The sequence below is a fragment of the Anas acuta genome, chromosome Z (genome assembly GCF_963932015.1).
Source record: "Anas acuta chromosome Z, bAnaAcu1.1, whole genome shotgun sequence".
NCBI lineage: Eukaryota > Metazoa > Chordata > Aves > Anseriformes > Anatidae > Anas > Anas acuta.
Window position 1 is genome coordinate 17833948 of NC_089017.1, and position 12876 is coordinate 17846823.

Consider the following 12876-nt stretch of genomic DNA (forward strand, 5'->3'; position numbering starts at 1 on the left):
TATATCTTAAAAGCAATATATTTATTTGCAAAGCCTCTAGGAAACAACATGTTGTTCACAAAGAAGTCAAGTTACTTCACACCTTGACTCAACAGAGTGCAAGGAAATACTAAATGAAATTGAGAAGAATTAAAAAGCACAGAATAGTCACATACAAGATATGAATTTTAAGGTAAACAGATTACTAAGCCCCTTTACTGATCAAGTTGCTGATATAAACACATACATAAATCATAAAACATAAGTATGTCTTCCTGACAAGAGGGCTGGTGCTTTGCTTTGTTTTAAAGAAAAGAAATCTTCACACTATTGGTGAAAGGCTTCTAGGCGTATCCTGTTTGGATCTTCTGGATGTCTCAGGGCAACTCCACATCGCAGAAGCAGCTCAACATAAGGTGGCCACAATGAGTCGTCGACTGTTATATAGGGTTCATGTGGTGTGGTAAATAATGTGTTTATAAGGTTCTGGAAGACCAAAAGTACAAGATTTAGAACATGATGTAAAAACTAGAACTGGAATTCTTTTATTCAGACTAAGTTTTTCACCATCTATCTAAAATTTTTATTGGATTTTAAATGGTGTAATTGTAAATGTCTAAAAATACGAACATTACGACAGTGGAACCTAAGATAATTAATCTTTAGCCAGTATCTTTTAATACGAGGTTAAAAGCATCAAGTAAGAGAGAAAGCCAGTTGTTTGGAAATAACATATCAAAAACCTAACTGACTACCAACAAATAATCTTTCTTCACCAATTTTTCAGACTAGAAGAAAAGAATGTCCATCTTACAATTTTCCTAAATGTCTTCTCACTAATAAGCTAAAAAGAAGAAATGTCTTCCTAGATTTAAATGACTTTCTGTCCTGTATTTTGTGTCCTACTGTAAGCAGTGTTAGAAATAAAAAACTTTATGCCTATGAGAAGTTAAACATCACTGTGATAGTTTGACAGTTTCACTGCTTTTACATACCAAAATCTTTCTGCTGATATCATAAGTGGATTACGCAAATTCTTATTATCTTGTTTGGGCATGACAAACATCTTAGAAAAAATCAGCACCTCTTGATAACTCCTTACTTCTTATTCTTTCTTTATCGAAGTATATTGTTAGCTAATAGACTTAAATGAAAACCCCAGTTTTGATGTTCTTTTTGTGTTTTTGAAGACAATGTCCATACCCTTGTAATATTGATCAGTTGGAATATATACTTACAGATGATTTAACTTTACCTATCCCATGGTGCTTTCTCTCTTCATCCCAGACATTACATCTTTCTATTAAGGTACTGTAAATGTCCTAGCTTTCCCAGTTTTAACAGCTAGAAAATATTCTGCCCACCTCTCCTCTTTACTACTGAAGAAAAAATGCATCAAAATCTTCATTAACAGACTTTATTTCTCTCCCCGAACACCTAATGATATTTTAGAACAAGAAACACTCTTCTTTTTTTTCAGAACACTTCAAAGAGTTATCCCAGTTTGTATTTGATATTCATCTGCTCCAATTCTGAATATTTACTCCAATTACACTGTTTTGGATGTTTTAGTCCTTTCTGACATCTGATACTGCAAAACAGCCTTTTATGACCATTTACATACATTTGTATTATAAACATCTTTCAAATCTTAAATTAGTTCACTAAATACTCAGTCCAGTAGGAATAATCCTCAAACTGTGTAAAAGGAAAAAGAAATCACTACATTTATATATTAAAAATTATAGCTCATTAAAAAAAAAATTATTGAAATAAAAATTCTGAAGCTTAATGATAAATGAGATTACAGCTTGCTGGGGTATCTTATGCTACTTTAATGAAGCAGGTATTAATGTATCTAAATAATTTAAGTGTATGTACCTAGCCTTTATTAAAAAATGTAGACTTATTATTCAAAAAGCATATATAGGGATTAAGGAGACATGGGCAGGAACACATGCATTGGTTGTAATTCTGGGAATCTATTACATTTGCACAACAGCAAATCCTAAGTCTGTAATTACAATACAAACACGACTTTTAATTTGTCTCTTCAAGAAACTACTATCTATATCTAAGCAAACAGTTTTGAAATTTAACAGGCACTTGAAACTAGCACCAAGTTGCTCAAGAGAGGAAAGAAAAAAAAAAAAAGAAAGATAGATAAGGGACATTCACAGTTTGGGCCAAAACAGTTAAAATTAAGAATAAGTCTGAACTGCTGGATCTATTATGTTCTTCCAAATGGAAATCTGATATTACTTGGATGTGTTCATATTTTAAAGAGATTAATATTATCAGAAAAGTAAGGACAATTTTAAAGCATTAAAAGAGTTTTAAAATTTGATTTCTGTAAGGAACGTGCCTATTTCAAATTCTGATTTGTTTTCAAAGTCTGCCTAATTTGGCATTAATAGGCACACTGAGATACTTGAGGCATGTAAAATGATTTTGATGTTATAAGTCCCAATTCACTGTCTGGGCTTTAAACTAAAGTACAACAATGTCATAGTGACCAGATCATACCATCTTAACACCAGAGTGTTGTTATTCATCAAGTTTTCCCTCAAAAAATCAAAACAAAACAAACAAAAAAAGAAAACACCCTTCCAAAATTGTTTTATTTTCTAATTCTAGGGAAGGGAGGATGCTTAAAAGCATTTGTAGAGTAAGGATGGAGGAGGAATAGGAAATTACATTTAAGACAAGAAGGAATAATGCTAGTGAAAAGATATTTAATGCTCCTTTAGAATTATGCTTTGCAATTCAAGATCGTAAATTACATCAAAATGAAAAATACACACTAATCAGTGTTAGCATACTTAATCTAATAGATTATACATGAATAATATATATACATTAATACATGAATCACTCACCAATTTCCTCATATGAAATCCTATAGCCCAGTTAATACAAGAGACTATATATATTCCTTAGTTCTCTGTTAACTGTACTGCATTTCAGAAATACTTGTATTAACATAGTATAAAACAGAGCATGAAATGGAACTATTTGATTTTTTTTTTCTTAACCAAAGTATTTGGTTCCCTCACATGAGCCACTAAGGCTCATAAAAGTTCTTTAAGATAAACACTATAAAATAAAAAAGTAAGGGATAATCAATCATTCTTCAGATCAAACAGAAAATACATTTTTTAAACTACTGCCAAGATTTTGGTAAAAATTTGAGGGTTTAATTTTACAGGAATTAAAATAGAAACGTAACATTCTTAAACATTCTACTTTTTAAATATCCTAATTGTATGTCGTATGCTGTTATCTTATTAATATATTGTGATCAGATCTGAGTAGTAGAAAATCCAGTGAATCTCAATATAACAAAACCATCTCACCTCTAAAATTTCATGCAGTGCTATCAGTTGTGTAGCTGGCTCTTCAGAATTTTTCTGCAAAGATAACCACACCAGCCAAATTAACAAAGCCCCCAAACTAAATATTCAGGAAATATCATAACTGAAAGATTTAATTAATTTAAATTAATTTAAGACAAATAAATAATACAACTATCTTATTGCATAGAACAGAACACTTGAAGATATGTACTTCTTTGTTTAGTTATAATACAAATACAAGGTAGGATTTAAATCATTAATCTATCAGTGTAATATCACAAACTTTAATATTGTTAATCATAGCATCATTGAATCACAGATTCACTGTTGGAAGGAACCCACAAGGATCATCAAGTCCAACTCCTCGCTCCACACAAGACCACCCAAACACCAAACCAGATGTCTGAGAGCATTCCTTGAGCTCCATCAGGCTCAGTGCTGTGCCCACTGCCCTGGGCAGCCTGTCCGGGTGCCCGACCACCATCTGGGTGCAGACCCTTTCCCTAACCCCCAGCCTGACCCTCCCCTGTCCCAGCTCCATGCCGTTCCCTCGGGTCCTGTCGCTGTCCCCAGAGAGCAGAGCTCAGCGCCTGCCCCTCCGCTCCCCTCCTGAGGGAGCTGCAGGCCGCCATGAGGCCTCCCCTCAGCCTGCTCTGCTCGGGGCTGAGCAAACCAAGGAGCCTCAGTCACTCATACATCTTGCCCTCTAGACCCTTCACATCTTTGTAGCCCTCCTTTAGACATTCACTAACAGTTTTATGTCTTATATACCCAAAACTGCACCCAGTACTCAAGATGAGGCCACGCTAGCACAGAGCAGAGCAGGACAATCCCTTCCCATGATCCGACCAGCTAGCAGTGCTGTGCCTGGTGCACCCCAGGGTACAGAGTTGATCCTTTAGCTGCCAGGGCACACTGCTGGATCACGTTCAACTTGTCATCAACCAGGACCCCCAGATCCCATGGGACTGCTCTCCAGCTTCTTGTCCCACAACCTGTACATACAGCCAGGGTAGCCCCATCCCAGGTGCAGAATCTGGCACTTACTCCTGTTAAACTTCATATGGTTGGGGATTGCCCAGCCCCTCTAGTGTGTCAAGCTCTCTCTGTAAGGACTTTCTACCCTCAGCAGTTTTCCTCCCAGTTTAGTCCCTGCAATGGTGAACAGCATCCCTGTAGTCCTCCCGTGTCACCTGGCCTTGCTTCCTGTGGCCACATACTTTCTTTTTCTGCCTCAGAAGATCCCTGCTCAGCCAACCTGGCCTTCTGCCCCACCTGACTGACTTCTATCATTTTATAACTTTCTAAATATACAGAACATTGCTTTTACATATGCCTATACATACGTGCAGTTAGAAAAGGTAACAAACAATCCTTTGAGTCTCATACTATTAACGTCCATGACTGGAGGAGCATAGTTGGAGTTGGTAATCCTGGTTGAAGTGCTCCCATATCTTCCATGACTTCATTAATTTCTCTCAGATAATGTAACAGTCTCCATTTTCCATTCCTTTTCTTGATTACAAACACCGGAGAATCCCAGGGCTAGTCATGGGATCAATATGTCTCGCTTTAAGTTGTCAAGCAACTTCGCCTTCAGGCCTTATGTATCCTATTCTTCCCGGATTGAAGGGAAACACATCCATCTCCTTTTCAAGGCCAACAGGGTCTGGGTCAAAAGGCATGTCTAGGTCACCAGGGGGAGTAACAGCAAAAGCCTTCGATGGCAGTAGCAGCAGAGGGGCCGATGGCGTAGCAGTTGGAAACAAGCCCGCAGCTCCCTCACAGTCTGGCAACCCACACATGTCTGACTGTGGTCCCACAGGGCTCTTCAAGGCCTCAGAGACTGCTCACCAGGTGCCAAGCAATCCCACTGCAACCTTGTCGTTTTTAGTTGCAGAGTCCCACACCTTGACATCAATTTGTTGCCATATTTCAGGATCATAAACTGTCTGATTGTTAATAAGGAGAATAAGCTGTAAGGTTACCAGGACAGTCTTTGTTCCTAAGGACGTATGACTCCCCATAATGCGCAACTGCTTACCAGCGAGAGGCACTTGTGTGCGCGGCTCCGCTTCTCTCAGCTTGAGCTTCTCTCCAGCTCCAGTGCACCTGTTTCCAGCAACTTTCTGTACAAGCTTCTCTGAGTGGTTTGCTGACTCTGGCCGAACCTATCTTCAAGAGGCAATCAATGTGCCTGTTCCTGTCCTGGTCTCCATTCTGCTAGCCTGCTCCTTTTCATTCCTTTTTTCTACTTCTTTATTGATGACATAACTTCATTATATCGTGTTGCCTTTTCATCTCGAGGACAGGCTCCCCTCTTATACCCTTCTCCCCTCAGCAGTCCTTTTCCAACAACTTTTCATTGGTCAAACAACTTTACCCACTCACAGCAAACCCCCAGCAACTTCCATGCCTTAACGGCTGGAGAACAAGCAACCCGAGATGGCAAGGGGTCTCCTGAATCACCCTTCTTTATTCCCTCTAAACTCTTTTACATTTCTGATGGCTTCATTGTTACGAGCCTGATGTTATCACCAACCACGGGGCTTGTTGACTCCCATGGCCACACTCCCACATCTCCCCCTTCTTTATTAATATCAACCATCTTCTTGATACGAATTATTACTCCATATATCACAGTACTTAAAAATTTACTAGCAGTGATGGATCCCCATTGTCTTCAAAGGCAGTTTCCTGTAGGACATTACTAATTCCCTTAGCAGCCTGAAGTCTGCTTTTCCCACATCCAGGGTTAAAGGTTTGGTGGCAGTTTTCCCTCTATCACCAAAGATTTTAAACTTGACTACTCCATGATCACTATGTCCAAGACAGCCACCAATTGCCACTTCACCCATGAGACCCTCTCTGTTTAGAAGCAACAAATTTAGAGGGCACACTTCCTAGTCCGCTTCCTTAGTACCTGTACCAAGAAGCTATCATCAAGGTGTTTTAATTAATGAATACTTTAATAAATTATTAAAGTAATTAAGATGTGCTTTCAAATTGTTACATTTAATCTTAAATAATTTAGTATACCTCCCTATGTCTAAGATTTAAAATGCAAGATAATTCTTACTTCAATCCATATCTATACCAAAGGTGTCAGCCTGTGGCAACAAAAGCTAACTGATTCAGTCTTCCTGCCTGCTCCCAGTCCCAGGTGCTGATGTCTGGTAAAAGGAGGGTGGAACCAGAAGAGGTTCACAGCAGCTCACGTTGCTGTCAGCCCCATAAGCACGTTCAGTCACACAGAACTACTGAGAGCACAGGAAGCACCCATGATGCGAAAGAAAACCACTGACACGCAGAGTTGAGAGTTAGGTGCTTCAAGAGCGCTGCACCAAGCTGGTGAGAGATGCTATCAGTGAGTTCTTTTGAACCCACCTAGCACCACTCTATTGCTAATGCAGACAATTTGTATTTCTGACACATTCAGGCAAATAACATAGGGGAAAATGGCTCTCTCCAGCCTTCACAGTTAATCACTTAGATGCAGATCGGGGGGACCAGCAGCTGAGCCAGGGAGATCCAACTGAGTTTAAAGATAAAGCAGCTATGAATTCACAAGGACCAGAAATAAAATAAATAAATAAATAAATCAAAGGACGGATCAGAAAATAAACTGTATTTATGAACTCAAAGGTATAAATAAAATTAAGCCAATGTAAGACTTATCTTATTATATTTTATATATCAACATAAATTTTTACTTTGAAGTAAAATCATAAAAGGTAGAAAGTGAGCTTCTGTGAGGCGGGAAAGGGCAGATTAATCCCAAAGACCTTGGGCGATCCTTTTTACTTTACATTTAATAAGGAAAATTGCATGGAAAAGAGACAAAGGTGGTATAACTAATAAGTTCTGACGATCCGTATAACAAAGGCTGAGAAAATTCAAGGAGTTGAGTTTTGCTCCGGGGTGAGAAATTATAAAATAAAATCTTCCTCATAATTTTGAAACACACACACAAATTCACTGTTTCACATATTTAAAAATTCACTGGATATAACTATGAGCAACTTAATCCAACCTTGAAACTGGCCATAGCTTGATGATGGGGTTGGATTGAAAGAAATCCAAAGGTCACTTCCAGCCTGAATTTTTCTCTGACATCACATATATGGTAGCAAAGGAACTAATGTATCTCATACAAAATATATTTAAAAATAAATTATAATGACATCCATGTGAAAAAAAAAAAGGACAACTGCTTAAAATGCATCTGGGAAAGTCATTGGCACTTGAAGAAATGTCCTGGAAAAACTATAATAAGAACCAGCAAACAGGGAGATGACGGATCAGGCTGAAATGAGGAGATAACTGATTCAAAGAGGACTGTTAATTAAGTCCCTGAAATTCATTTTCTTAATGGTTTCACAAAATGCAGGCATGATCAATATTTAGTTATAGCAGGATACTGGAAGGCACTGATATATAGAAGAACTGAAATATACTACTGGAACATGTGTATGACTTCAAAGACAATCATTGTGCCTCAAAGGGTGGATTTGGTATTTCTATGTGCTAAGTATGTAGTTCAGAGTGAAACCAATACTTTTTAATAGAAGCTTAGGGCTCATCAGTTAGAAATAACAGCAAGAAAAAAGACAAGGGTTTAATTTGTTGTTTTTGTGGTGATTATGAGCTAGTAATATTTTGTTTATAATACTGGTTTCTACCAGATTCCAACAAAAGATGAATCCTAGAGGAAGCAAATATAGAAAACGGGTATTAGGATAAGCCAAGGAAATGAAAAACTTAGAAGAGAACAGGAAAGCTATGTTAGTTCTATTTGCAAAGCAAAGAAAGAAAGGGGATAAGATTGCCGTCTATAAATACATCAGGAGGAGTAAACACAAAAAAGAAAAAGAACAATTCTAAGGACAATACTGGCATAAGAATACATGGATCTGTGTTAGACATGAATAAATTTAGACTGTAAATTAGGAGACAGTTTCTAACCAGAGTATTGAGGCACTAGACCAAACTCCAATAGGAACAGGATTAACAACAACAACAAAATTTTAAATTAAGCTCAATCATAATCTAGAAATTGTATTATGTGGTTGTCTGCAACAACATGGAACTAGATTCAGAAATCTATTTCTGTGTTCTGAAGTGTGTCTGAAATGCAATTCAACCCCCATCTTTTCTGTAGCATTTTGTAACTAGTCTTTCAAATAGTAGTGGTCAAAGGTTTATTTTTACTGCAGACTTTGAATTTGTTATGCAAAATACTCCCTGACTGCCTATTTTCCCTAAAGTTTAAGATAATTTTTGGCCAAGTTTGTCTGAACAGAAAGTGATGGTTAACATTCTAAACTATGCTGTAATTATAAACACTTGTCCCTATTATTGTTCCAAAAACATTGTTAGGCAATTAAAATTTGCTTTGCCAAGGAAAATATGAATCCACTTGCCTAGTCCAGTAAGAAAAGAAAAAAAAGAAGTGTAAAGATTTGGAGTGAACCCCTTACCATTTCCAAATCTGGCACAGACTGCAGTCCAGCAAGAAACACAATACATCACTATGAATCTTATTGGGTAAAGGCTATATGCATTAAAAAAGAAAATATCCAGCTGGGAACAGCCTTAGATAATATAAACCAAGCTGAAAAATGTTGATTAAACATAAAGGATCAGCCGTAAGAATATAATTATTTACTTTTTAAAATATAGCAGAAGACTCTCTGCCAGTAACTTTAAAAAGATCTAATTAAATAAAAATTGAACATTACAAATTCAATACTTAAGAAAACAAAACAAAAACACACTCAAAAATACTCACTATTTTTTTCTTTTTAGCTGTTACATCTTTCTCCGGAAGGGGAAAGTGTTCTTCTAGGAACGCACCCAAAGCATTCAAGAGTTCTTCCTTATATGCTTTTACTTTGAAGAATTCATCTTTCAGTTTATGGAATGCTCTAGTATCCAATATAATAATAAAAACATACCAATAGAACGTCAAACTCAACAGAATAATTAAAATTTTTCTCAATTAAAAATTGCTTATTTTCTATTGTTACAAAATCATAATCCTATTATTTGATCTATTTTACAAAACAAGTAGTACTTTTTAAGTTTGTTTGCTCACTTGCTTCTCTTGAAATTTAAATTCTTCAAGACAAAAAACCTCAATATTATAGCAATACCTTCTTTGGCAATGTGATTCAATATCCTCTTCCATCTTTTTTTCAGTTTCTTTAAGAGCATTTAGTATCTTCTTCTGTTCGTCATGCCACTGCTCCTCTCTTTGAAACATGAAAAATAGGAAGTGGCACAACTGATACATACAGTTTTCCTTAAACAATCAGAAGAATAATTTGTGGTTTAAAAAAAGGCATTCTTAAGTCCAAACTACTGTATTACCTGTGAAAATCTTCTTTAATTTTTTTATTCCTTAACTGAGCTGTTAACAGCACCTTTTCAAGATCTTCCTTTACTTTCCACAACTGTAAAAAAGTAAAAATAAACCTACAGTTTGCAGACAGTCACGTCCCTAGTATTTGTTCTACATAAGGTTATATCCGTAAAACTGGTTTCATATATTAGGTGAAGAGGGCATATTATCTGTAATTTCTTAAGAAATCAGACTATAGAGCGATATATTATTTTTAAATCTGTTGAGAGCCATTTAAAATGTCTCCATTCCAGATGCTCATTGATGTCTTTTTGAAGCTCTGTAAAACAACAGAGTTTTTCACAGAAGAACTCATGAAGCAGATTATGAAGCATACACATGAACTGCCTACCTGAAGAAACACTGAAGAGAAAACACCTAAAGCAGCAGGGCTGCATTTTTTAACTCACTGAAGCTGTTTGCAAGAATGAATCCATGTTAAATGCACTAATATAAAATGTATAGCATTGAAAAATGAAGATGCTGCAAGAAAGACTAAGTGCATACATGAATTACATGGCCCTCAATGATAAGGACCTATATGGGAGAGGAAAGAGGAAGAAACAAAGATACTGCAGCCAGAAGCTATATGTGCTCCCAATTACGGGGAACATGCATCTTGGAAGACTGGGTCTTTCAATAATCCATTATGTTCTAAAATGCAATATTTCTAACAGTTTATGCCTTTTAATAAAAACCTATCATTTGGGTGTATCTTGCCTCCTCTTTCAGAGTCAGTGAAAACTATTTTATAAACTGCTCAAACAAAAATTCTTCTACAGACGCAAGTGTGCCCTGTGTATGTGATACCTGAAAAAAGACTGGAGCCCTCAACAAAACAAGCCACAAAACAGACCATCAGATCAAATGTGCTAGAGCAATACAGTCAAATCAGTTTGTAACCAAACAACACATTCACTCTGTTTCTTAATAGCAGTTGGGTTTTCTGTTGTCAGTGATTCCAGAGGGAAGAAAGCTGCTACGAGGAAGGAAACCAAAAGGTACTTCAAAAAAAACAAATACCAACATTATCAGCTACTGTTGCATTCCAGTGTCCAACTAACACAGTGTAATGCTACCGCTAACATATTCCTGATTTGCCCTTTCTTTCAAGTTTGGTAGAACTCAAAGACATATTTGCACTGAATGCCAGATCTAAGAATACCAACAATTGTTTGTAACATATAATGTTACGCTAGTTTATACCAAGTATGAAATGCAATACGTTGAAAACTTTGGCTTAAAAAAGTCATTCACTGCAACGAGGAAATTTTAGTAATTATAATTCAGAAGAGACAAACATCAGAACAACCACAACACCTAAAAAAACGCACACAATAGCTTATCAATAGACCACCATGGGAACAATCGTAGTTTTTAATTTTTTTCAACAAAATGATATCAATTAACAAACGAACAGACTTACCTCTTCTTTTCCTAATGTTAGCAGTACCTCTGGATTAGTTGAAATTACTGAAAAATAAAATGAATTGAGTTTTATGCACTGTGTGATATAGGTTTGTTTTTACTGAAAAGCAGTCTGTCTAGAGAGAAACTACTGTAGCCTTTAAAATGCTGGGCTAATATTCTGTCACTTTGGAATGAAAAAAAAAAAGTGCCATGTTAACACTTTTGCGTTACTTTTTTATACATGAATGAGCACAGGTACACAACAGTGAGATGTGAAGTACGTACTTCAAGATAAGCAAGCCTGATTTTTCGGTGGAAAAGATTCCATCAACATTATCAATTTGTGGAATCAAATTCCTCCTTTCTTCAAATTAATTGTAATACATGTTCATCAAATAATTAAGGAACTGTGAGAATGATCAGCGTTATCTTTATTTTACTTTGAGAGCTGACATACACTAGTTTTTACATTGCATACCCAACTCATTTTATGACATTATAAAAACTTACTTCATCTGAACGTTTGGCCACATTTTCTGAAGTCTGTATCCCTACAGTTTGCAAATATCAAATCTAAGTTATGCAGAGAATGACAGTTTCACAGGGTCACAGACTAGTTAAAGTTGGAGGGGACCTCCGGCGATTTTGTAGCCCAACCCTGTAACTCAAAGCAGTGTCAGCTGCAGCAGGATGTCCAACTGTGTTTTCCTAGGATCACTAAGTGAACTGGATTCACTGTATTGTAATGAAAAACTAAAACGTTTTTTAACCTCTTTTCTATATCTAGCTAAAAGGGGTCAAGGAATTCAGGTATTTTAAAACTGCTCTCATGAGACACACCTGCAGTCCTGCATTCAGCTCTGAGGCCCCCAGCACAAGAAGGCCATGGACATATTCAAACAAGTCCTGAGGGGGATCCCAAAGGATGAACAAGGGGCTGGAGCACCTCTCCTATGAAAACAGGTTGAGGGAGTTGGGGTTGTTGAGCCTGGAAAAGAGAAGGTTCTGGCAAGGCCTTTCAGTTTCAATGGGGCCTACAGGAAAGCTGGGACTGGACTCTGCCAAGGAGAGGAGTGATAGGACAAGGGGTAATGGCTTTAAACTAAGAGAGGGTAGGTTTAAATTAGATGTAAGGAATAAGCTCTTCACTCAGAGGGCGGTGAGGCACTGGCACAGCTTGCCCAGAGAAGCTGTGGACGTCCCATCCCTGGAAGGGTTCAAAGCCAGGTTGGACGGGGCTTTGGGCAGCCTGGGCTGGTGGGAGGTGTCCCTGCCCATGGCAGGGGGGTGGAACTGGGTGGTCCTTAAGGGTCCTTCTAATCCAAGTCATTCTATGATTCTACTTCAATAAAAAAATTATCCTGTAACAAAAATGAAAAAGATTTAACTTCTCATAAAAGCATTTTTCCTAAATACAATACAGTGGATTCCATTAATTTCTAAAAATACATTTTTGATAATTTTATAGTAGTTTTACATTCTCCATAAATTTTGAGAATCCTTGTATTAGTAATCTTAAGCAGCATTTGTTCAGTGATTAAAAAGAAATCATTCAAACCAGTGAGCTCAAAATACAGACAAATTACATCTCAGAATAAAATTTTGCCTTTGAAAATTATTGTCTCTAAATCTCAAAATATGAGTATAGCACTCCCATATTGAGCTCATGTTTAAGAACTGTAGGAGGCAGTAATCTGTGCTGTTTTTATTAGACCAATATTTTTTTTA

General features: G+C 36.9%; 1 protein-coding gene across 4 annotated transcripts in view; it reads right to left on the reverse strand.

Annotated features, from left to right (window-relative positions):
- Positions 1–12876, reverse strand: part of CENPK (centromere protein K) — a 25071-nt gene continuing 12195 nt past the window's right edge. For all 4 annotated transcript variants that reach the window (XM_068667461.1, XM_068667464.1, XM_068667462.1 and 1 more), the window contains 6 exons: positions 11165–11211; positions 9708–9790; positions 9491–9589; positions 9127–9262; positions 3336–3389; positions 1–465 (listed from right to left, as the gene is read on the reverse strand). In XM_068667461.1, the coding sequence (XP_068523562.1) occupies positions 307–465; positions 3336–3389; positions 9127–9262; positions 9491–9589; positions 9708–9790; positions 11165–11211 (578 nt within the window). In that variant the 3' untranslated portion in view covers positions 1–306. The remainder of the gene's footprint in view (positions 466–3335; positions 3390–9126; positions 9263–9490; positions 9590–9707; positions 9791–11164; positions 11212–12876) is intronic.